Source organism: Eumetopias jubatus, unplaced genomic scaffold, assembly GCF_037043125.1.
Source record: "Eumetopias jubatus isolate StellerSeaLion01/CBP00866 unplaced genomic scaffold, mEumJub1_p1.0 scaffold_7, whole genome shotgun sequence".
Taxonomy (NCBI): Eukaryota; Metazoa; Chordata; class Mammalia; order Carnivora; family Otariidae; genus Eumetopias; species Eumetopias jubatus.
In genome coordinates this window covers 135,168,685-135,194,736 of record NW_028274813.1, presented here as the reverse complement: position 1 = coordinate 135,194,736, position 26,052 = coordinate 135,168,685, and the positions used below count along the sequence as shown (strand labels likewise).

Sequence of the window (26,052 nt, the reverse complement as noted above, 5' to 3'; positions counted from 1 at the left end):
CAGAGGGCGGGGAGGGCCTGGCAGCTATGGCGACCCGAGGCCGGGACGGGCCCGCTCGGGCCAGGAACCACTCGCCGCTGCCCCGACGCTTCTGCCGGACCCGGCGTGCTGGCCGGGGGCCGGGCCAGGGGGGCCCTTAACCTCGCGAGCCACCGACGCGACAGGCGGCCGCACTCACCTCGGCGCCGGCAGAACCAGCGCTCCGGACGCAGGCGGCGCTGGACTGCAAGCCGAGGGTCTGCGGGAGGGGCGGGGAGCCTGGGGGGCGGGGCGAGGGCGGACGGCGAGGGGCGGGGCGGGACGGGGCGGAACCCGCACGACGGAGAGTGGGGGCAGAGGGAGCTGCGGAGAGAAAGACGGAGCATCGCGATAAGTCGTCCCTGTTCTCGCGGTTTCAAAACTGCACGGACGAGAAGTTCGTTTTCCAAGCGATGTGCCTATTGGCCAAGAGCGCGACTTCCTCCAGACTGGCCCCGCCCCCCGCTCAACATTGGCTTCCGGCTGCGGCTGTAGTTTTACTATGTTGATCGCAGTCTTTTGCTTTGCTCTTTGTGGGGGCCGTTTAGCCCCCTCCAACCTCAGGCATTGCCAATAACTGATGTGTTCTTTCATTCATACATTCATTCAGGCACTCCCGCTCTCATTCATTGTACGCATTGGGGGCACACAACAATAATAACACCCGAGCGCTTATTGTGTACCAGGCAATGTTCTAAGAGCTATGCATATTCTCACTAAATCCTCACAGCAATCTCATGACACAGGTACTATTATTACACTCGTTTAACGAGTGAAAAGCTGAGGTCTGGTGGGTTTGTAATATGGCCAAGGTTAGTATCAGGTGGTGAGCCTAAGCATAGGATTTAAGGGCTCACTGTGCGCGCTGACAGGTTTGTTCCAACGATGAGGCGGGTAATCTAGTCTCTACTCTTGAAATACCTGAGGTCTATTGTGAGAAACCATCGCTTAAAAGGACAATAACAGCTTAAATATTACCTCAGTTCCTAGCATGACTGAGTAGGCCGTCAATAAATATTTCTTCAAGACGAAAATTCCTATGTCAGCGGAAGGAGACATCAAAGAAGAGAGCTTTATGCTGGTAAAAAGAAAAGAATTCCAAACATTGTTAGGGAACATTTTAAAAACATTTTATTTTTTAAATATTTTGTTAATATGGCAACTTTCTGAAATGAGTTTTTTAAATTTCCTCTCAAACTGCTGTCATTGTTCTTTGAAAAGCTTGCTGTTGATTAATTTATTAGCGATGCATTGTCGAGCAACCTTGACTTTATAACTAGTTTCCCGTTGGTTTATTTAATTACTGTTAGAGATGAATAATCTAAAAAGCAGTTATACTAAATAAGAATAACACGTACTCCAAAACAAGATACGAGTTATAATGAAATACTAATTTCCTGTTTATTAAACCTGGTCTCCAGAAGTTACTGAAGTATATGGCATGGGGAATGTCATGTAGCTCTAAGAACTTTGATACACATTTCTAAATACCTAAGAATTTGTAGTACTTAAGAACTTTTTGCTAGGCTTATAATGAGGAAACCTAAAGTTTGTGTAAAAACAAAAATAGGGTGTTAAGGATCGACCCAAATAATAAAACTTGCTCCTAATCTTGGAAAGTGACTCCCAAAATGATTGACAATAGAATGACAAATTTTTAAAGCAATCAATGTTAGCCACGTAGTTTTCATTTCTTAAAAACATGAAATATTTTAACGCATTAATTTAACATCTGATGTTTGATCACAAAAAATGAAACATCTTACAATAACTTCTAGGCCCCTGAAACTGACACAAAAATAACCAAGTGATTCTATGTGTCAGAATGGCCATTTGAGTGTGTGTCTATTTTCACATCTTGCTTCACTCAAAACAGTTACTCAAAATTCTTTAAGCTAGCGATTTTGCAATCTTTGACAAACTTTAACATCAACAGGCAGCGATACCACTTTAAGAAAATTCCGAGGAAAAAACAACCCCATTTTAAAATTCCCACCTCTGGCTCCCCAGGATTGGGTTGCAAACTTCGACAAAATACTGTTCTCCACTCCCTATTGGTGCATGCTCTATCATTCGTTCTTCGCCGGAGTTTGGTGAAGTACCAGGTTGCTTTACGGGAAAAGACTGCTGTAATTTACTCTGGAACTGCCCTGCTTTAGACTTTTTCATGGTTATTAATTTGTACAAAGAATCACAAACTGATACAGCGGGAACCAAACGCAAATCAGGCTGCCGAGACGACTGTGTAATTCGCTGGAAATGGAGAACCTCTCCTGCGTACGGGGTAAATTTAACAAAGGATTTTACGACACAGAGATTTGAGAGTTAAAGAAACTTTTCCGGTTTTTCGATAGTTTTGAAGGAATAAGCGTCAAAGGAGAATTTAACGTACAGAATAATCTAAGAGTGGCAGGAAGAGGAGTTTTCAGAAAGTGTTTTTTGGGTGAGGTTGGAAGAATGTTATTTCCAAATCTGGATTTTTGAATGGTAAAGGGAACAAGGTAATAAGAATAATTATAGATTATTATATACCCTAAAAAGCCGTGGTTTGTTGTTGTTGCATTAATACGAATTTAAAGGGACACTTAGTCATATTATTGTAATTTTTAAGTGAAATGGGTATTTTTGTATATTATACCTAGCATAATAGACAATTCATCTATCAGAAGATAGAAAATTAGAATCAGCTTTGCATCCAAATTTTGTATATTTGTAGATTAGGAAATTCAGAGACAAATCTGCTAATGACCAAGGAAAACATAATACTGTTATATGAAGCAGAATCGGTAGGTAATTAATGTAAGGATAAATTCTCAAAAAAGAAATCCATTTATATTTTCAAAATGAGATTTTCATTAAAACTAAAACATGAAAGTTCAGGAAAATATTGATAAACAAGAATAACTTATATTTGAAATAGCAACATAATACTTTTTTAGGACTCGGCCCAATATAAAATTCCAAAATACAGCATCTTAAAGATTCTTCAGGTATTAATTCAACTAACAAATATACCTAGTGGCACATCTATATCTCTATAGGGCATAACTTATAGTAGATATGCAATAAATATTTCTTGAATGGCTTCTATTATATGGGGATATAAAATAATAAAATTAAGTCCCTCAAGCTCATACTCTAGCTGGGAAAATGAGGCTCAAAACATTTAACTCAAAACTTCTGGACAGTTCTTTTTTTTTATTTTTAAGATTTTATTTATTTGAGAGAGAGAGACAGAGAGAGAGGATGAGAAGGGGAAGGGCCAGAGGGAGAAGCAGGCTCCCCACCCAACAGGGAGCCCTATTTGGGACTCCATCCCAGGACTCCAGGATCACGACCTGAGCCGGAGGTAGTCGCTTAACCGACTGAGCCCCCAGGCACCCCTTCTGGACAGTTCTTGATGCATAGATGCCTATTGTAGACCACAGGTGCTTCAAGAGTGTAGGTCAGTGTGAGCTGAACTATTCAGGGTGAGCTTCACAGTGAGCTTACGACCAATTCAGTCCTGAGCAATAGGCAAAATTTCAGTAGATCGAAAAGAAGGGATGTGGCATCCCAGGTAGTGGATGAGTTGTTAGCAAATATGTGCAAGCTTAAAAAATCATTGGCTCAGACTGCAGCACAGACTTCATTTGGGGCCTTGGTTTGTTGTTGTTGTTGTTGAAGGCAAAAAGGATGTAAGAAGTTACATGAAGAGTCAAAATTGCTAGAGTTAAAGGGTTTGGTCCTGGGTTTTCAGCAGGAGTGAGACCTAATGAAAGTAGTAATGGGAAAAGATTAAACTGATAATGTAAATTAAGGTGGTTCCAAGAACAGAGACTGGAAATTAAAGGATTAAATACTGTAGATAATGGACTACAGATTGGTCACAGCCTCATAAGAGATGTTATCCAAGTAACTTCACTTTCCCATGGTGGACTAACAGATGTTAAGGCATTGCCTTGTATTCTTCTAAAGCATTGAGCTTATTTTTTTGTTTAGTGGTACAAATACAAATTTTACTAAGTGTGGTGGTAGTGGTGGTGCAGTTAACACAGTAACCATGATTGTTATTTATTTACCTTGGATCCGTTCTTGCTCCTTTTGCCTCAGGATTTAAGTGTGTTTCTTGTTCTATCTAACTGAATTGAAGGAATTTCAACAACAACAACAACAACAACAAAAAGAGCAAAAAAACAACCTTATGATTGAAGAACGCCATGGTAGGATGGGAGGAGTTCTTACTCAGACGGTAGGCTTTCACTTGACCTGTTTCTCTGAGATGAAACTAAATTACATACACTCAGTGAGTTGCCACCATGTACCAGATACTTTCCTTAGTGTTGGGCAAATAAAAGTGAATCAAGGATTAGCTCCCCCGCAAAAAAGCAGAGTGCTTCAGAGACACCAAGCAAGGTGTTTGTCTCCTGACTCAAAACTTGCTTCAAAGGATCCTAAGTTGTTGATCAGTGGTTCTTACTTAGGTGGACCCAGAAGGAGGAATCTTTGGTTCTGGCAAAGAACTCTGAGACAGGGTCCCCTGCTGCAGATGACTGATGTGGTGGGCTGCAATGCTCATCAAATCTACTCAAATATCTCTTTACTCCCCTGTATATCCTAGCCCTCTGCAGTGCAGGGGAAAAAAAAAATGTTAGCACAGGTGGCCTGTGTCACTTCTGGCCAATGGTGGTGAAAAGTTCATCCACAGATTTCCAATCTCTTGGTCTGCCCTGACACCTGCTTGTTAAAGCCTGGTCAGCTTGGATCTCTGAGTCACTCTGTGAATCACACATTCCCACTCCCCAAGCCGTACTCCTAAACCAAGTGAGTCAGTAGCATGAAGGAGTTAATATGTTACCTCATTTTAGCCCATCGAATCCTGCCCACCCGACTGTTAGCAGGTTTTCCTCGGGACATTGCATTTATTTAACTTTTCTTTAGTTTAAAAAAAAAATTGCCCTAAGTAACTGAGTTTCAGGTATCAGGTGTATGAGGTATTTGGAGAGAAAAATCACACCAGGAAGATTGTTTAATTGTTCATCCAGTAAACATTTACTGAGGCCTAATAGGTGCCAGGCACTAATGCATTTGATCTATTTATTCATAGAACCGTAATATTAATTTAGGATTGGTTTTCAAGATTTGGGAGCCTCTGCCACATTATCTTTGGGAATTGGGGCTGACCTAACTTAGAAAAGTCTTATGGGGCACCTGGGTGGTTCATTCAGTTAAGCGCCTGCCTTTGGCTCAGGTCATGATCTTATGGGTCGTGGGGTGAAGGCCTGTGTGGGGCTCCCTGCTCAGCAGGTTGTCGCTTCTCCTTCTCCCTCTGCCCCTCCCCCACTCATTCTTTTTCTCTCTCTCTCTCCCCCTCACTCTCTCTCTCTCCCTCACTCTCTCAAATGAATAAATAAAATCTTTAAGAAAAATAATAAAATAAATAATAAATAAATAAATAAAAGTCAGGTAGTCATAGATATTTAAAAGCCAGAATTACACATAAAACTGCTTTGTGGTTTCATGGCTATTTTTAATAGCTTTAGTGAGGTGTTATTTACATACCATAAAATTCACTCATTTTAAGGCTACAACTCAATGAGTTTTTAGAAAATTTACAAAGTTGTGCAAGTATTACCACATTCGAATTTTAGAAAATTTGCATCACTCTAAAAAGATTCTTTGTGCCCATTTGCAGGCACTCCCTATTCCTACCCAGGCCCAGGCAATCACTACTAAACTTTGTTTCTATAGGTTTGCCTTTTCTGGACATTTAATGTAAATGACATCATACAATATGTGGTCTTTGCGTCTGGCTTTCACATAGCATAACGTTTTTATTTTTTTTTTTTAAAGATTTTATTTATTTATTTGAGAGAGAGAAGGAGATAGAGGGAGAGCATGAGAGGGGAAAGGGTCAGAGGGAGAAGCAGACTTCCTGCTGAGCAGGGAGCCCGATGTGGGACTCGATCCCGGGACTCCAGGATCATGACCTGAGCCGAAGGCAGTCGCTTAACCAACTGAGCCACCCAGGCGCCCTATAGCATAACATTTTTAAAGTTTATCCACGTTGTAGCTTGTATGAGTACATTCCTTTTCACTGCCAAATAATATTGTGCCATACATATGATATACCACATTTTATTTATCCAGTTGATGGACATTTGGATTGCTTTCAGTTTTTAGCTATTATAAATAATGCTTCTCTGAATTTGTGTACAAGTCTTTGTGTGATCAGGTGTTTTCAGTCTCTTGGGTATGTACCTAGGCATGGAATTGCTGATTTATGGGTAATTCTATATATGTTTGACTTTGTGAGGAATTACTCATTCTAAAATGACTATACAATTTTACGTTCCATGAGTGATGTTTGAAGAGTCCAGTTTTGCTACATCTTTGCCAGTTCTTCTTATTGTCTGTCTCTTTGATTATAGTCATTCTGGTGGGTGTAAGTAGTTCTCCTTATAGTTTTGATTTTCATTTTCCTAATGACTAGTGATTTTGAACATTTCATGAGCTTATTAGTCATTCATATATCTTTGGTAAATTGTCTTTTCAAATCTTTTGCCTATTGCTTACTTGGGTTATTTGTCTTATTGAATTGTGTTTGTTACATATTTTGGATTAAAGTCCCATTATCAGGCACCTGGGTGGCTCAGTTGGTTAAGCGACTGCCTTCGGCTCAGGTCATGATCCTGGAGTCCCTGGATCAAGTCCCTCATCGGGCTCCCTGCTCAGCGGGGAGTCTGCTTCTCCCTCTGACCTGCCCGCCTCTCATGTGCACTCTCTCTCATTCTCTCTCTCAAATAAATAAATAAAATCTTAAAAAAATAATAAAAATAAAGTCCCATTATCAAATATGTCCTATATCTACAAATATTTGCAAATATATTCTCCTATTTTGTGAGTTGTTTTAACTTTCATATGGTGTCTTTTGAAACAACAAAAGTTTTTAATTTTGATGAAGTCTAGTTTATCTTTTTCTTTTATCAGTTGTGCCTTTGGTATTGTACATGAGAAATCTTTGTCTAACCCAAGCTCATACATAGCCCTTTGTTTCCTAAGAGCTTTACAGTTTTAGCTCTTACTTTTAGGTCTTTAATCTAGTTGGAGTTCATTTTTGCATATAGTGTGAGGTAGGGGCCCAACTTCGTTACTTTGCATGCACCTATCCAGTTGTTCCAACATCATTTATTAAAAGGACTATTCTGTCCCCATTGAATTACCTGGTACTCTTGTCAAAAAATAATTGACTATAAACATAGAGGTTTATTTCTGGACTCTCAATCCTATTCCATTAATCTGTATGTCAGTCTGTATGCCAGTACCACACTATTTTGATTAGTGTAGCTTTGTAGTAAGTTTTAAAAATGGGAAGTGTGAGTCCTCCAACTTTGTTCTTTTTCAAGACTGTTTTAACTATTCTAGGTCTTTTACAGTTCCATATAAATTTAAGGTCAAATTCTGAAAAAAAAAAAAAGACAGCTGGGATTTTGATAGGGCTTATATAAAATCTATGGATCACCTTGGGGGGTATTGCTATCTTAATAATATTAAGGCTTCTAGTCCATGAACATAGAATGTATCTCATTTATTCAGGTCTCCTTTGATTTCTTTCAGCAATGTTATATAATTTTCAGGGTAAAAGTTTTATACTTCGTTTGTGAAATATATTCCTAAGTATTTTATTCTTTTTGATGCAACTGTGAATGGAAATGTTTTCTTAATTTCATTTTCAGATTGATATTCAGTTTTTGTTTATTTTGTATCCTGTGACCTTGCTGGAATTGTTTAATAGTTCTAGTAGGATTTTGCTGTTGTTTTCATTTTGTTTTGGGGTGGGTGTGTGGGTGTGTGTGTGTGTGTGTGTGTGTGTGTGTGTGGTGTCTCCCTTAAAATTTTCTACATATAAGATCATACCACCCAATAATAAAATTTTATTTCTTCCTTTCTAATCTGCTTGCCTTTTATTTCTTTTTCCTGCTTTATTACGCTGATTAGAATATCCATTATAGTCTTAAATACAAGTGGTGACAGCAAACATCCTTGCCTTGTTCCCAGTCTTAAAAGAGAAGCATTCAAACATACCCCATTAAGTGTGTTGTTAGCATTAGGTTTTTTTTAAAGTTTTTATTAGCCCTTTATCAGGTTAAGGAAGTTTTATCATGAGTAGGTGTTGGATTTTGCCAAATGTTTTTTTCTGCATTTATTAAAATGATCATACAGTTTTTGCCCTCTCTTCTCTTAATATGGTGTATTACATTAGTGATTTCAGATGTTAAACCGACTTTACATTCGTGGGATAAATCTCCCTTAGTCATAATGTGTAATCCTTTTTATATGTTGCTTGATTTGGTTTTCTGATATTTTGTTGAGGACTTTTTGTGTTTATAATCATAAAGATATTGATTTATTGTGTTATTACATCTTTGTCTGGCTTTGGTATCAGGGTAATATTGGCCTCACAGAATGAGTTGGAAGGGATTCCCTCTATTTTCGGATAGAGTTTGCAAAAGATTCATATTACTTCTTTAAAGATTTAGTAGGATTTACCACTGAAGCCATCTTTTTTTAAAAATAAAGATTTTATTTATTTATTTGACAGAGAGAGACACACAGAGAGAGGGAACACAAGCAGGGGGAGTGGGAGAGGGAGAAGCAGGCTTCCCACCGAGCAGGGAGCCCGATGCTGGGCTCGATCCCAGAACCCTGGGATCATGACCTGAGCCGAAGGCAGACACTTAACAACAGAGCCACCCAGGTGCCCCTACCACTGAAGCCATCTTGGCCTGGGCTTAGCTTTGTGTAAATATTTTAAATTGTTAAATTATTTACTTGTTATAGTTCCACTCAGATTTTTTATTTCCTTTTAATTCAGTTTTGGTATTTTGTATCCTTCTAGGATGTTTTTCCATCTCATGGCTTTTTGATGCCTCAGCTTACATATGGGCAACGTTGCTTTTTAACTAGTACACTGTCATACAGTCACAATGGTTATTTCACAGGAGCCACTGCCCTGGGGACTCCTGCCCCTCCCTCAAGCCTCCCTGCATCCCCCACAACAAGTCAGCACCTAATGGTTAACACCTGTAACAGCAGGGGACCTTCTGAACCTAGTTCCAGCATAGTTGCCATCTATATAGATTGGTTGGTCCTCCTGCTATACCAGTTATTAAGTTTTTGAACATCACCTCTTGGAAATGGAAGACTGAGACCCTACTTCAGACTTCTTCCTCCCCTTTTGATCTGAGGCTGATCATGTGCTTCAGCATTCCACTGGACAGGTCTGGCAGAAGGAATAGCATCAATTGATTGGATATGTCTGACTGGCAGTTGTGGGCACTGATTTGAGAGGCCTGGGAAGCTCTCCCCAAGGCTGGCAGGGAGCGGGCTGGTTTGTGGGGCCTGGGCTGATTTCTAATGAAAATTTAACCCCCAGCTATGGCTATTACAAAGATAAGAAAAGTGGCTGATGATAAGCATGTAGCTCCAAGTAAGTAAACTGAAGAGTATGTCTTTGTGCTACAGATGTTACTATAAGATGCAACACATGGAAACAGACCCATAATTAAAAGCAAGGTCCTGGATTCAAATGTTTCCAGAAGCCAGGCAGGTAACATGATTCATTTAATGGGCTCAGAGATGCACATTTTGGTGTTTAAACATCTCTGAAATTGGAATGCATGTTACATTGGACGGTAAGTGATCGTGCAGTAGCAGTGTTGTTCTATTCTTAGTGGTTATAAAATAGTGATGTATCTGATAATCTTATGTAAGTGATGGTAATTTAGGTTAGATTAAATTTAGGAAATGAGTGGCAAGTGACATGGGCTGGGAAAACCACATCCCTTTATGTCAGCCTTTCACCATGTAAAGAACCAGGTATGGTTCTCTACAATGAGAAAAAAAGCAACACAGGAGCAATGACAAATGGCCATTACTTTGCTGCCTCGTGTCTAGGAGTGGTAGGGAGTGGTAGCTGCTGACACCTTACCTCTAGGCTTCTGCCTTCCCCCCCTCGCTGGTGTTACCTGTGATGACATAGGCCCAGTGTGGAAGGTGTTTTGAGTTTTCACAGGAAGCCAGAAATCCCAAAAGCTAGATCTTTACACATATTTGAAACTTTTTTTTATTATGTTATGTTAATCACCATATATTACATCATTAGTTTTTGATATAGTGTTCCACGATCCATTGTTTGCATATAACACCCAGTGCTCCATGCAGAGCGTGCCCTCTTTAATACCCGTCACCAGGCTGACCCATCCCCCCACCCCCTCCCCTCTAGAACCCTCAGTTTGTTTCTCAGAGTCCATAGTCTCTCATGGTTCATCTCCCCCTCCGATTTCCCCCCCTTCATTTTTCCCCTCCTGCTATCTTCTTCTTCTTTTTTTTTTTTAACATGTAATATATTATTTGTTTCAGAGGTACGGGTCTGTGAAACTTCTAATTTTAAAATAATGGCTTAATTTTTTTCACTCTCTGGCCAAAAAGGAAAAAAAAGTGTGTGCAAGTTAGATCCAGTCTATGAGTGCTTGGATAATAATTGCTGTTTTAAGGATTTAATATTATAGGCAACATGAGACAAACCACTTTTTTACAGTTAAGCCAAAAAAGAAAGAAAAATCAGCTCAATTTCAAAGTTTAGCACTAGGTTCAAGGCCCAGAATAGCAAATATTACAGAACATATTACTTGCGTATCTTCTAAAATTTCATCTCTGCCTCCCCTAAGTAGAAGATAAGAAAGTGTGGTTAAATCTGTTGAAGAGGTCACATCTCCTGGTTATAAAAGCATATGATTACTTTTTAAAGTGCAGTCTTAGGTTTCCAAAGCAAGAGTATTTGCTTCCCAGTGCTAACGACTTTCATTGGAAAGTCAGGATTATGTGGTGAGAAACCACCAAATTATTGGAAGACCCAAGTCCTGATTCTGCTTGTGTGACATTGGACAAGTAATTTAGCTTCTGTCAGCTTCATTGTCCTCAGTTATAAAATAGGGATAAATCATACCTTCCTCCATACCTCACATGGCTGTGGTAAGGACCACAGAAGGTAAAATATGGGAAAGCATAAGGTGTTACATAAATATCAGTTGTTGGTATTGCCCAAATTCCATGAGTAGTTGGGCTGGCACAGCTTCCACAATCTCAGATTCCCCCTCCCAATCTCCTGCTCTTTTTATAGACCACAACACTAACTGAAATGATCAAATCATCAACCAGTGGGATGAATAGATGAGAAAGCTTAAGTCAAGAACGTATTAGAAAAAAAGTCAGCCACCATCTTGGCATCAGCGATAACACGGAGTCTCTGTACAGCGGGATTTAAGCAAAGCTTAGATGTTGAATGAAAAGATTAGCCTTTCACGTTTTGAAGGGCTACCCAGGAATGAGTTTTGCTGGGATAGATTGGCCTCTGTAACTTTCTCACAGCCTGGCCTTCAGCTAGTTTCTTCCCTCTCTCATGTTTTCACTCTATATTATTTCATGAAGGAAAGAAAAGCTCCCACTTTCTTCCTTCTTGGTTAAACTGTAAAGCTCTATTTTGGATTATTAAGGAGTGGCCACACTTTACCTTGGTAACTATGTCCCGTCTAACTGCTCCAACACTCACCTCTAGCCATCTCAAATCCTATTTGTATGTAGGCATGGAATAAGTTACTAACTGTTTTAAAAAGGAAAGGAAAAAATACGATCTTTAAAAAGATGTCACTCAGAACTAGTGATATATTTTTAACTTTTTATTTTTTAAATTTTTTTAAGTAAGCCTTATGCCCAACATGGGGCTTGAACTCAGGACCCTGAGTTCAAGCCAGCCGGGTGACCCAGTATATTTCTAACTTCTAAGTTGGACATTCTTATATAAATTTTCTCCCACAGCCTCAAATTCAACCTGGGAAACCAAATTGTCTTATCAAAATGACCATTCCCCTTTACTCACTGCTTCTGTCCATGGCATCACTGTGTCTTAGGGATCAGTAAACTTTTTCTGTAAAGGGCCAGACAGTAAACACTTTAGGTGCGATAAGGTTTCTGTCACAAATACTCAACTCTGCCGTTGTAGTACAAAAGTGGCCATAGATAATATGTAAATTATTGTGTTGTGTTCCAAGAAAGCTTTATTTATAAAAACAAACAGTGGGCAGCACTTGGCCCATGCCGTAGTGTGCCGATGCCTATCTAGAGTTCCTGGATGAAAATGTCAGAGTCAGGGGGTGCCTGGGTGGCTCAGTCGTTAAGCGTCTGCCTTCGGCTCGGGTCATGATCCCGGGCTCCTGGGATCGAGCCCCACATCGGGCTCCCTGCTCCGCAGGAGGCCTCCTTCTCCCTCTCCCTCTCCCCCTGCTTGTGTTCCCTCTCTCTGTGTGTATGTTTCTGTCAAATAAATAAATAAAATCTTAAAAAAAAAAAATGTCAGAGTCAGTGTTGACTATCTCCCTTCTTTAATTTTTACATCCAAGCAGCTCTCAAGTTGTAATTATTTCTTTCAGTAATTCTTCTTATCCTTCCCTTCACTTCCTTTCTCGCTTCTACTATGCACCTGAATTCATTCTGTGCAATATTCAGTGATTCGTTTGACTGGTGGTAAGGAGTGGCTGCAGGACCATACCCACTTATTGAAGAGGGTACCAGAATTTCTAGGGAGAAGTTTTAAGAAGCATATAGAATATTCTAATTTTATTTTTAGGGAAAATGCCTACTTTGTCAGAATATAAACTATAGAAAGTAAAACCTGATGAAATCTCTCTAGATGGTGGATCATGGTTAAAAATGGTCATCAGACATTGCTCAAATTTAGAATTTCCCAAGGTATGCAGTGTTTACAATTGGTGATGCCTAATGTGATATTAGGTGGAACACAGACCAACTTTTAAAATATTAATACTTCTGTTTTTATTTTAATGTGCATTGGAGAAAATATGACATCAAACCCATAATATCAGTGATTATTTATTAGGGTGAAGCTGAAGTAAGTATTAGGTTTTTTAAAAGTTGTAGTCTTAAAGAAAAAGTTAATATTGTAGGCAGATCACAGATATGCTAACAGTCATCAAGATGGTAGGAGACTATGTAAAGTTTGAAAATCAGTGGCCACTTTGCCCCCCTAGTTTCCATTATATTTGTCTACTAATTAACAGATCAGTCTCAGTATTTTCATTTCTCTTTCTTGATAAAACCTTCAGGGGCTCATCACTCCCTGCCAAATAAAGTCAATCAAACTCTTAGCTTAAAATCAATGTCTTCTAAACCTGGCTCCAGCCTTCCAGTTTTCCTCTACCTCCTGGCTTCCCAAACACTGCTCAAAAAGTACCAGCTGCATAAGATTTAATGAGTGTCCCAGAAAAGTTAGGGAAAGCATTGCATACTACATCCCTTGGAGGTATATTCACAAGGAATTATACGACATTAAAGCCTTTGAGAAAACTTGAGGTAATAAAACTTGTCCATGTTTATGGTAGAACCCTACTTTTCTAGAAACAATGTTTGTGTTTACCAGCTTCCTTGATCATCATTGTGAATAACCCTTTCTTATAGATGGTGCCTTAATGTCTTCTAGGTCTAGTGTACTAGAGAGGTTGGTTTGGAATATGCTGTTCTATATCCATGTCCCCAACCCCCGACACATACCAACCAAACTGAACCACCCATAGCTAGCTATATACCCATTTCACCTTGCGCTTCTAAGCCCTTGCTAATTATTCACTCTACTTGGGGTGCTTTCTCCTCTCTGCCCTTGTTCTCAAAATCTTTTCAACCAAGCAAACTGATTTCTCACAACAGTAATGGTTCCTATTTCTGAAGTCTTACCATGTTCTGCTCTTCCAGCATTTTTTACCACCCAGTATCATGGTAGTTGTGTACCTGATCTTTTTTCCTGCTGGATTTTACATTTCTCGGAGTTACTGTTTTCCACATAGTGCATTGCTTATAGTAGGAATTCAATAAATATTTGATGAATGAATGATAATAAGGTGAAATTTGAAATAATTTATCTGTAGTAAATAATAGAATTGGAGTTTGAAGGATCTACATAGGGAGAGGGACAAAGCAAATTTTGGTTTCATTGCTTTTTCTCTTGTTTTTCTATGTCTATTTCATTGATTTGTGAGGTGAGCTTTATTATTTATTTTATTAATTTTTTTCTTCTGTTTACCTAGAATTTAATTTGCTCTTTTTTTCTAGTTGCTGAAGGTCATGAACTTGAGAGGTAATCTACTTTTCTTATATAGGCATTTAATGTCATAAAATTCTCCATAAGGACTGCTTTAGTGGCATTCTCAAATTTTTATGTGTTGTGTTTATATTCATTCAGTTAAAACTACTTTCAAATTTCTTTTTTGATTTCTTCTTTGAACTATGGTTGGGTTTTGTTTTTTTTTTTTTAGAAGTGTGTTGTTTAATTTCCAAATATTTGAGTGTTTTCCAGGTATCTTTCTGTTATTGATTTAAAATTTAATTCCTTTGTAGTCATATATTTTGTATGTCTTAAATCCTTATAAATTTACCAAAACTTGTTTTATGACCCAGAATAGAACCTGTCTTAGTTAATGTCCATGTGCACTTGAAAAGAATGTTATTCTACTCTCCTTGAGTAGAGTGTTCTAGTAAATGTCAAATCAAGTTGGTTGATGATGTAGTTCAAGTCTTATGTATCCTTAACTGATTTTTTGCCTATTTGGTGTATCAACTACTAAGAGCAAGGTATTTAAATCTCAGACTTGTAATTGAGGGTTTATCTATTTCTCCTTGCAATTCCATCAGTTTGGGGTCCCGTATTGCAAAACTGTTATTAAGTGTATAAACACTCAGAATGATTATATCTTCTTGAGTAATTGACTTTTTATAATTATAAAATGACCTTTTTTCTGATAATATTCTTTGCTGTACAATTTACTTTGATATTAATAGAGACAATCCAGCTTTGCTTTTCATTAATTTTAGTATATAATTTTCCATCATTTTACCTTTAATCTAATTGTCTTTCTCTACTTGAAATGAATTTCTTGTAGGCAACATACAGTTGGGTTTTGCATTTTTATCCAATCTGGCAATGTCTATCTCTTAAGTGGGGTGTTTAGACCATTTACATTTAATGTGATTGCTGATATAGTTAGATTTAAGTCTGTCATCTTGCTATTTATTTTCTATTCGTCCCATATGTTCTTTGTTCCCTTTCCCCACTTTTTTTGAGTTTCTACTGGATTGTTTTTATGAGTCCTTTTATCTCCTTTGTTGGCTTATTACCTATAATTCTTTATTTGGTTATTTTAATGGTTACTTAGGGTTTATACTATACATCTTTGACTAAGTCTACCTTCAATTAATATTATACCACTCCACATACAGTGTAAGAACTCACAATTCCATTCCTTCCTTCCTAGCCTTTATGCTACTGTTCTACATTTCACTTATACATGTTATAAGCCCCACAGTAAATTATTTTTTTGTTAAAAAAAGTTGATTATCTTTTAAAGAGATTTAAGTAATATGAAAAGTCTTATATATTTGCCCATGTAAGTATCATTCCCATTGTCTTCATTCCTTTGTGTAGATCTAGATTTCCATTTGCTATCATGTTCCTTCCTTCTGAAAGACTTCCTTTAATAATTTGTGGAGAACATTAGAGTGCAAATCTGCTGATGATTAATTCTTTCAGTTTTTGGTTTTGAAAGATAATTTCACTGGTGCAGAATTTTAGCTTGACAGTTTTTTCTTTCCATACTTTAAGTATGTTTTACTCCCTTTTCATGTGCTTTTTTCCTCCAAGAAATCTGCTGTCATCTGTATCTTTATTTTTTCATACTAATATGTTTTTCCCCCTACATTTAAGATTTTCTCTTTACCTTGGTTTTGAGCAGTTTGTTTATGATGTGTCTTGGTGTAGTTTTCTCTGTTTCTTGTGTTTAGTGTTCATTGAACTTCTTGGGTCTCTAGCTCTTTACTTTTCCTCAAATTGGGAAAATTTTGGGCTATTATTTCTTCAAATATTTTTTCTGTCCCTGCTACAATCTGCTTTCCTATAGAGACTCAAATTACATATATATTAGGCAATTTGAAGTTGTTTCACAGCTCGTGATCTTGTTTATTTTTTATTTTTTAAAGATTTTACTTGTTTATTTGACAGAGAGACACAGGGAGAGAGGGAATACAAGCAGGGGGAGTGGGAGAGGGAGAAGCAGGCCTCCCACTGAGCGGGGAGCCTGATGCGGGCCTCGATCCCAGAACCCTGGGATCATGACCTGAGCCGAAGGCAGACGCTTAACAACTGAGCCACCCAGGCGCCCCTCGTGATCTTTTTTAGATAGTTTCTGTTGCTATGTCTACAAGTTCAGTCATCTTTTCATCTGTAATATCTAATCTGTCATTAATCCCATCTAGTGTATTTTTCATCTCACATATACTTTTCATATCTAGAAGTTCAATTTGGGCCTTTTTTGTATCTTCTATGTCTCTACTTAACTGTTGAAGCATATGGAATGCAATTATAATAACAATTTTAATACTCTTTTCTCCTAATTTAATATCTGTGTCAATTCTGGGTTTTGAGTCATTGATTATCATTCTCATTATGGCCCATGTTTTCCTGTGCCTTTGCATGCCTTGTAATCTTTGATTGGATGTCAGACTTTGTGAATTTTACCTTGTTGCATGCTAGCTATTTTTGTATTCCTATACATCCTTGAGTTTTGTCTTATGGGGCAGTTAAGTTACTTAGAAATGGGCTGATCCTTTTAGGTCTTATTTTTATGCTTTGTTAGGTGAGTCTAAGCAGTGCTCAGTCTAGGGGTAATAATTTCACACTACTGAAACAAAACCCTTCTGAGTGCTTTACCCAATGTTATGAATTACGAGTTTTCCAGTCAGTTTGGTGGGGACAGGCATTGCCAGCCCTGAGTAATGCCAGACACTGTTCTGTCAATATTATTAAAGGATTCTTTCCCCAGACTGAAATATTTTTCTTATACACATGCTGATCAGTATTTTCTCCCCGTATTGTGAGGATCCCTCTCCTAATCTCCAGGATCCTCTCTCAGTACATCTCTATCCTCTCCAGTAAGCTATCCTATGAACTCTAGCCACCTTGTTCTCCCCAGATCCTCAGCTCTAGTTCTTCAGCTCAGAGAGTCTACCTGGTTACTTCTGTGTTTCCAATCCTTGCATGTCCTAGAAACTTTCTCAAAGTGATAAGCTGGGGTAATCATGGGTCTCACTTTGTTTCTTTTTTTTTTCTTTTAAAGATTTTATTTATTTGTTTGAGAGAGAGAATGAGAGAGAGAGAGAGCACATGAGAGGGGGGAGGGTCAGAGGGAGAAGCAGACTCCCTGCTGAGCAGGGAGCCCGATGTGGGACTCGATCCTGGGACTCCAGGATCATGACCTGAGCCGAAGGCAGTTGCTTAACCAACTGAGCCACCCAGGCGCCCACACTTTGTTTCTTTTTTCCATTGATCAAATCTGATATCCTGTCTCTTGAAAACCATTGTTCCATAATATTTTTGTTTGTGTGGAGTTTTTGTTGCTGTTTTTTGTTTTTGTGTGTTTGTTGGTTGGTTGGCTATTTCAGGCAAGAGAATAAATCTGGTCCCTATTACCCCATCTTGACAAGAAGTGAAAGTTTAATAAGTCATTTTTTCACTGCTTCAAGGTTAGTTGGGGTTCAGGTGATCTAATCTGGGTTCTTTGAGAGTTGGTTGGGCTTGCCTGATTCCTCCTGTATATACATATATAAAATACATATATAAATATGTATATTTTAATGAACAAGGAATGTTTGGTTTAGTTAAAAGTGGAAATCAGCCTGAAAGTTTTACAAAGAAGTTAATACTAGTTATCAGGATCTTTTTGGATGGAGTGCTACTAATTTCAAAGAACTCATGGGTAGAGTGTTGAAATTTTCCTAGATCTAGCATCAGTCTCTAGGAAAAATGTGTATTTGTATAAGTAAGTACAGAAATTATCATTTAACACCTTTATTTTCTTATTTAAAAATTAGAGGACAATGTATATAAAAATATGCAAGAATCAAAGGAAACCCCCATATCCAGTCACCTAGATGAAATTGTTGCTGCTATCAGCATAACGCCTAGAAAGAAGATCCAAAACAAGCTGCCTCAGACAGCGCTATTCCAGCCTCCTCGAGAGAAACTACACCTCTGTGAAGAGAAAGCGAAGTCCTACTCCAGCAGTCACGAAGTAAGGACCCTTCATTTTCTATACCTGCACTCTGGTAATTGACGAGAGTTTAGGTTACATTTCTACACTTTCTCACAGAATGAGTGGGTGTAGCCCCTCAGGGCTCCAGGCACAGCACTTGGCACAGTCAACATCATTCTTGCAGAATGAATGCACAAATGAACAAACAGGTTTACCCTGACCTCTGGCAAGCATATACTAGACCAGTTGGTTATAGGTTTGACCTACTGCAGTCTTTTTCCATCAGTGTATACACATTTATTGTGCTCTCCCTAGTGCCGGGTCTAAGCACTGGAATCTAACACAAAGCCGATGAAACTTCTATAGAGCTTACAATTCTTATGTTCTTGATCTTCTTGTTTTCTTCATACACCTTTCTCATTCTCTCCTCAAAGTTTTACTTATTCACTCGCTCATTCAATATGCATTTCTCTACCACCACTTACATGTCAGGTCCTCTATTGGTTGAGCGTGCACCTCTTGATTTTGACTCCGGGTCCTGGGATGGAGGGCTCCTTTCTCAGTGAGGAGTCAGCTGGAGATTCTCTCTCTCCTGCTGCCCTTCCCCCTCTGTCTCTCTCTCTCTCTCAAATAAGTAAATGAATCTTTATTTATTTTGTTTAAAGATTTTATTTATTTATTTGACAGAGAGAGACACAGTGAGAGAGGGAACACAAGCAGGCGGAGTGGGAGAGGGAGAAGCAGGCTTCCCGCTGAGCAGGGAGTCAGATGCGGGGCTCGATCCCAGGATCCTGGGATCATGACCCGAGCTGAAGGCAGACGCTTAACGACTGAGCCACCCAGGCACCCCAGTAAATAAATCTTTAAAAAATAATAATCCCAGCAAGGAATTGTAAGAGCCTGAACTACAACAGAGGCAGTAGAGATGCCAAGATCTGACAGGAATTTGGAAACGTGAATCAGTGGGGCCTGGTGATTAAGGGGACATAGGAGTTGTAGAAGCAAGAGCCAATCACAGAGGGTGTATACAATTCATGACTTATGTCTCAGTCAGCTTGGGTGGTGGGAAGCTTGCCAGTGCCTTTGCCATTGTAATGAATACAGGAGGAAGAGCAGGATTATGGAGAGGAGACATGAATTTGGTTTTGAACATGTGCTTATTCATTATGCAGCACATATTTATTCAGTACCCACTACGTGCCAAGCTCTGTACTAGGTAGGCAGTAGGCTGGCAGCCTTTCTCAACCAGAGTTCTGCAGGAGAATTAAGCCTGAATGCCCCAAATCATTTACTGTCCATAAAGAAGTAACATCTCTTCTGTGGATCTGGAGTGGTACTAAATTATTTTCTGTGTTCTGGAGTTCAGGTGAGGAACCCCTGGATACCGTGGTGAACAGCATGGACAGGTTGAATGCCCTCATGTTGCTGAGGGGCAATCAGCATTGTAAATACACTAGTGAGCTAGAGGTTGTGTCAAGTGCTGTTAAGGAAAGAGTGGGCCGGTCTATAAAGAGGCGAGCTGAGACCTTAAGAAGTGAAGGAGCCAGTGTGGAGGAGCTAAGCGAAAAGAGTTCCAGGGTGAGGGAACAGCACATGTAAAGTCTATGAGGTGGGAACGAGTTGAGGTGTTTGGAGTAAAAGAAGAGACCATGGTCTGATGTGAAATGCAGTTGGAGAGGCAGGGAGTTCACTTAGGACCTCACAGGTCTCCAGCTGAGTGTCTTGGGAGGCCTTAAAAGTGTTTGCAGGAAAGTATTAACATGATGTAATTGGCTTTTTAAAATTTCCATTTTTTTTCTACTTTTGAATTTTAAAATATTTTCAGACTTACAGGAAAGTCTATAAGATTCACCAATTTTTAACATTTGCATTATGGCTTTATTTGTCTCTGTGTGTGTCATTATTTTTCTGAACTGAGAGTAAATTATAGGTATTACGGTCCTTTACCCCCTGAATATCTTGGAGGATACTCTCCAGGTAACCACGGTACAGTGATTAAAGTTAGGAAACTAACATTGGTACAGTATTATCATCTAATCTATAAACCTTATCCATATTTCTCAAATTATCACAATCATGTCTTTGGCAGAAAAAAAATTAAATCCATGCTCTGCTCCATCAGATTATATTATTTCCAAGGCTCATCCCAGTTATGAAATTGTCTGCCTACTTGTACTTCTCTCCTCTCTACCTCCTCCCCATGCCTGTTGGATGAAGCCACCGGAACTGGCAGAATAAAGATCAGAAAGCCAAAGGGACACTTGAACTTTGTGTTCTAGCAAGTAAGAAGGTGGAGGGGAGGACAGGCTGCTCTTCTCTACCCCTGTCCCAGTTGCAGGTAGTGAGGACCAAGGCTATGATTGGGGGGCAGGGGGGTGGGGGGGGACTGACTTCCGGTCTACATAGCCCCCTTCTTAGAAATCTGTGGTTGGATAGACCCATTATCAGATCAGGTCCTCTCTCTTTTTGGTAGACTCTCTCTCTAGACTCCCCAATGTTTTCATCATCTCTTTCTTTTTCATACACTATTCATTTGCTGTCTCCCCATGGAAGCTATTCCCTTAACTCCCAGCATTTGCTGGGCTCCATCTGCCAAGAGGGAATCCACTGCCAAGATTTTTGACTGATTGGTGTTAGCTGCTGATGCCTTCCTACCTGGGCCTCTCCGTGGGACCACTTAGGCTTCCTCATGGCATGGTGGTAAGGTTATTAGTTTGCTGGGGCTGCCATACCCAAATACCTCAGACTGGGTGGCTTCAACAACAGAAGTTTATCTCCTCAGAGTTCCACAGGCTGCAAGTCCAAGATCAAAGTGTTGGCAAGGTTGATGTCATTTGGAGGGCTAGCTTGCAGAGGGTGTCCTCTCACTGTCCCCACTTCTTTCTTTGTGCGTGCCTCTCCCTGGTGTCTCTTCCTTGTCTTATAAGGACATTGGTCACATTGGAGTAAGGCTCTACTGTAACGACCTCATTTCAACTGACGTCTTTAAACATCAACTTTATGCCTTCTCTCCATATACTGTCACATTCTGAAGTACTTGGGCCTCCAACATTTGGGTTTGGGGAATGGGAGCACACAAGTCAGCCCATAAAAGGTTCTAAATAGAAACAGAAACTGGAAGCCTGTAGTTCCTTAAAGTGTGGGCCCCCAGACCTGGCACCACATCATTTCCTCCATATTCCATCAGTCAGTCATAAAGCCCAGATTCAAAGGGAAGGAGACCTAGACCCCCACCGCTGGACGGAAAGAGTCAGGGAATTCTGGAGTGACATTTTAAAACTACCAGCCTCGCTTTGAATGTATTGTTACTCTGAGCTGACCTGGAGCTGGAGGGGCCAGCTCCCTGTTCTCTTTGTTCTGACACGGAATATAAATGGACTTCTCACTCCTTTAGTGAAATTTGCTTGTCAGTCCTGCCAACCTCATTGCCATGCTGATATCCTAGGCTGCTAAGAAGGGTATTTGAATTGAGAACTAGCGAGTGTTATTTCAAAACCCACTACCAACTTGCCCACTGGTGCCTGAATGGTGTTCATAGCTGGGCAGCTGGAAACCCTGGGGAATGGTGACAAGTCTGCTCTAGTTTTTCTATGTCTTCTTGATTTATTATATTTTTCATAATGTACTACAAGCTTAAATGTTTTAGAAATTGAAATGTACTATAAATTTTACTTGTTTCTTGTTTTATTTGTTTCTGCCATTTATTGTCTGTTTCACCCCACCCAAAACAGATCTTTGCCTGTTTTGTTCTCTGATGGATCCCAAGTGCTTACAACCACGTCCCGCACATAGTAGGCACTCAGGAAATACACACTGGATTAAAGTGCAAGTTGACTTTGTGCTTTGTCACTCTCCATTTTCAGTTGTCGCTGACTAGTAAAGCCCAATTTCTCTCCGTCGCAGTATAAACAGGCTGTCCATGAGCTGGTGCGCTGCATAGCGCTGACAAGAATTTGCTATGGCGACTCCCATTGGAAACTAGCGGAGGCACACATTAATCTGGCTCAGGGCTACCTCCAGCTGAAAGGTGAGTTCCTCTCAGACGGGGGGTGGGGGGAGGTTAGTCCATGGGTTTCTGCTCTTTCATGGAAATTTGACTCCCACTTACCTAGAAGGATTCATTAGGTTTTCTTGAATATTCTCCTGTCCACACATTGAAGAGCCATCTCCTTTCAGAAAGAGTCAATGAGATTTTTTCTGTGATATCTAAAAAAGAGAAGGAAGATTTTAGCCCTTTGGATGGCTTTTGAGGACCCTTTTTGAAAATTTAAATTCAATTAATTAACATATAATGTATTATTGGTTTCAGAGGTGGAGGCCTGTGATACATCAGTCTTATATAACACCTGGTGCTTATTGCATCACATGCCCTCCTTAATGTCCATCACCCAGTTACCCCATCCCCCCTCCTCCCCTCCAGCAACCCTCAGTTTGTTTCCTATGATTAAGAGTCTCTTATGGTTTGTCTCCCTCTCTGGTTTTGTCTTTTTTTTTTTGTCGGACCCTTTTTTTATGATCTTAAATGTAAGGTTCTTGGAAGAGAATTTGTTAGCTTGGAAGGCATTGTAGGAGGGGCCCAATGCATGGAGTAGGGGCCTAAAATAGGATCCATCCACATTTGTTTTGATGGAGAATCACTTTCCTGTAAGTGACCCCTCCCCTTCCCCCCGCAAAATACATAAATAAGAGACTAAATCAAGCTGGCAGTGAACAAAAGGTAATGTATTGGCTTATACAACTTGAAAAGCCAAGGGTAAAACTTGCTGTAGACTTAGCCAGATCCGGGCATTCAAACAATGTCATCGTTCCGTGTTTCTCTCTTATCCCACTGCTTGGCTCTGTTTTTCTCTGTATGGACTTCATTTTTTTTTTTTAAGATTTTATTTATTGATTTGACAGAGAGATAGAGAGAGAGCACAAGTAGGCAGAGAGGCAGGCAGAGGGAGATGGAGAAGCAGGCTCCCCGCCGAGCAGGAAGCCCGCTGTCGGGCTCGATCCCAGGACCCCGGGATCATGACCCAAGCTGAAGGCAGCCAACTTAACCAACTGAGCCACCCAGGTGCCCTTGTATGGACTTCATTTTTACCCAGGCTCTGCCCACGTGGCAGCAGCAAGTCTTGCAGAAGCTGTAACCTTCCCTCATCAGCATTCCCAGGAAAGAAAGAACATCTTTCCCCCCAAATCTCAGGATTTGGGGGTTCTAATTGGGCTGACTTGGATGGTATGTCAAAGGCAAGGAATAGTCTGATTGGCTAGATCTGCCTTTTGGCTCCACTGGATCCTGGGGGACAAGCTGGCCTTGGTAAATCGAATGGATCGGGTATGCAGGGGCCAGGTGTCCCCAGAAGAAAACAGAGAAAGGGGGATAGACGCAGGGAAGGATAGCATGTCTTCTCCTTTTGACTAGGCATCCTAGGATGGCTGTATAAGAGTACATCTCCGTTACTCCTTTCTTCAACTGAAAAGCAATGATAATGATGATGGTGGTACTTAACTTCCCAGCATGGATCCAGTGAATACATAAAATAACAAGAAGTAGAAAACACCGCAATGCTCAGCACAGAATTGCCACCCAATAAATTTGGCTAAATCTGATTATCGGCTGGTCCTACCTATTAGATCAAAGACTGTTGGAGCCAGAGGGGACCCTGGAGATCATCTAGTTCAAACCCTAACCCCCTCCTATATTTTTAGCTTCAGAGGGAACGAGTGAGCTGAAACAGCTTGCCCCGATTTACATTGTTAGTAAGTAGATGATCCGAGGCTTAGACCTTAGATTTTGCACGCCAGCGCCAGTGGCCTGGCATCTGGGATTTCAAATGATGCTTTTCTTCCACAGCCTGCTACCTTTCTGCATGATAGTCTTTCTTTCTCAATTTAAAGTGAAAGCAGCATCTACTCTTCCTTAAGGTCTTTTTTATTTTTTAGATTTTATTTATTTATTTATTTGACAGAGAGAGAGAGACAGCGAGAGAGGGAACACAAGCAAGGGGAGTGGGAGAGGGAGAAGCAGGCTTCCCACCGAGCAGAGAGCCCAATGCGGGGCTCGATCCCAGGACCCTGGGATCATGACCTGAGCCGAAGGCAGACGCTTAACAACTGAGCCACCCAGGTGCCCCTTCCTTAAGGTCTTATTGAATGCCAGGCATCATGCTAACTATCTCCCATGCATGTTCTCATTCATTCTTCATCACAGTCCTATAAGGGGGGTAATATTATCATCACTGTTTACAGCTGAGGAAGCTGAAGCCAATGTTTTCGGAGTAAGTGGTAGTTCAGGGAACTCATTCTGGGCAGTTTGAGGTCAGAGCTGGTGCTTTTAAACCTCAACCCACACTGCCTCCTGTTGCCTGAGTTCCTTGAGGGAATGTACCAAAGTTGATAATACAGCGTGCCTTTATCTTTTGTAATATTGCATGTGTAATTGGCACTAATAAATTTCTTGTAGGTTGATTAAATGTGTGCTTTAAAAAAATTAGACAAAATTCTCTGAAATAATGAGCACTGGGTGTTGTATGCAACTGATGAATCACTAAATTCTACCTCTGCAACTAATAATACAATATATGTTAATTAAATTGAATTTAAATTAAACATTCAAACAAACAAAAATTAGACAAAGTTCTCTAAGAGTTCCCACATGGAGAACATACCCTGGATTTTTTCCATGTGAAGATGTATTCTTACGTTTTATAGACACAGGAACAGAATTAATTTCAGATTTTTGGCAGCTGTTTTAGAGATTTGAGATACAATTTCATATAATGGAAAAACATAAGACCAGGGGTGTATGGATGTGGGTGGGAGAGGATGTCGGTGTGGGAGAGGAGGATGGGAGTGTAGGGAAGTGAAAAGCCCTGAAACCTAACCGGTGACCCCCCATGTCACCCTTACCACAAACTAATAAGCCCATGGGAGAACTCTGGAGCGCACTGGGGAATTAGAGCTTGGTAGTGATTATTTTTCTCATTGTTGTCCCATTTTGTTTCATGTTAGTCGATAACCTTGTAGGAATAAGAGATTGTAGCCTATTAGCCCATTCTGTCATTGAAATTATATTTGTAAATTTTTGTAGATTATCACCGTATTTGTATTCTGTTAAAATAACTCTCTGAAGTTGTGATTATAGACAAGCAGAAGATTCAGAATTTTTAGTATTTCATTAAGATCGCTGTCACAAAGCCAGAATTGAATATCTTATTTCCTGCCCAGAATGCTATCTATAGTCCTTGCTTTTTATAATTATTTAGAACATATTTTATATCTGATATTGGTGAGGTGTCAAAGTTGTTCAGTTCCTGCTCGTTCTGTTTACTTCTAGAAAGGCCATTTGGGGAAAAATTTATCTTGAGTACTAGGTGTAAACCACTCCTTTGGTTTTTACAGTCGGGACAATATTTCATGTCACCCTGATCCATCTCTATGTGTCACTTGTCAATATGTGAAGGAGACTTCGTTCAGTTTCCCAGCCAGAGGTAATTATAGTGAAAGAGAAACTGAGACCGCTTTTTCTTTGTCCACAGGACTGTCACTGCAAGCAAAGCAACATGCAGAAAAAGCCAAAGAAATCCTTACCAGCTCCATTGTGCCTCCCTATGACGACAATACGGATGTTTTCAGGTGTTCGATCGAGCTGTTCCATACCATGGGGAGAGCCTTACTCTCCCTTCAAAAGTATCCTTCTGTTTCCAATATTTCCACCTAGAAAAGACCCCCATAATGCTTATATTTAATTTTCTTTTTTTTTTTTAAGATTTTATTTCTTTCTTTGAGATAGAACAAGAGAGAGAGAGCATGAGCAGGGGGCAGAGGCCAACGGGGAAGCCGACTCCCCGCGGAGCAGGGAGCCCGACCCTGAGATCACGACCTGAGCCGGAGGCAGACGCTTTTAACCAACTGAGCC

The 26,052-nt window shown here is 40.0% G+C and overlaps 2 protein-coding genes across 5 annotated transcripts in view; one reads left to right on the top strand and one right to left on the bottom strand.

The window, feature by feature from the left end:
• Positions 1-263, bottom strand: part of LRRC28 (leucine rich repeat containing 28) — a 157,364-nt gene extending 157,101 nt beyond the window's left edge. For 2 of the 3 annotated variants that reach the window (XM_028122821.2, XM_028122819.2), the window contains exon 1: positions 179-263. The gene's annotated coding sequence lies outside the window, so the exon portion shown is untranslated. The remainder of the gene's footprint in view (positions 1-178) is intronic. The other variant, XM_028122820.2, reaches the window with a different exon arrangement.
• A 17,732-nt stretch (positions 264-17,995) lies between these two features.
• Positions 17,996-26,052, top strand: part of TTC23 (tetratricopeptide repeat domain 23) — a 74,637-nt gene continuing 66,580 nt past the window's right edge. For both annotated transcript variants that reach the window (XM_028122843.2, XM_088024961.1), the window contains exons 1-3: positions 17,996-18,188; positions 22,053-22,176; positions 25,673-25,823. In XM_028122843.2, the coding sequence (XP_027978644.1) occupies positions 18,009-18,188; positions 22,053-22,176; positions 25,673-25,823 (455 nt within the window). In that variant the 5' untranslated portion in view covers positions 17,996-18,008. The remainder of the gene's footprint in view (positions 18,189-22,052; positions 22,177-25,672; positions 25,824-26,052) is intronic.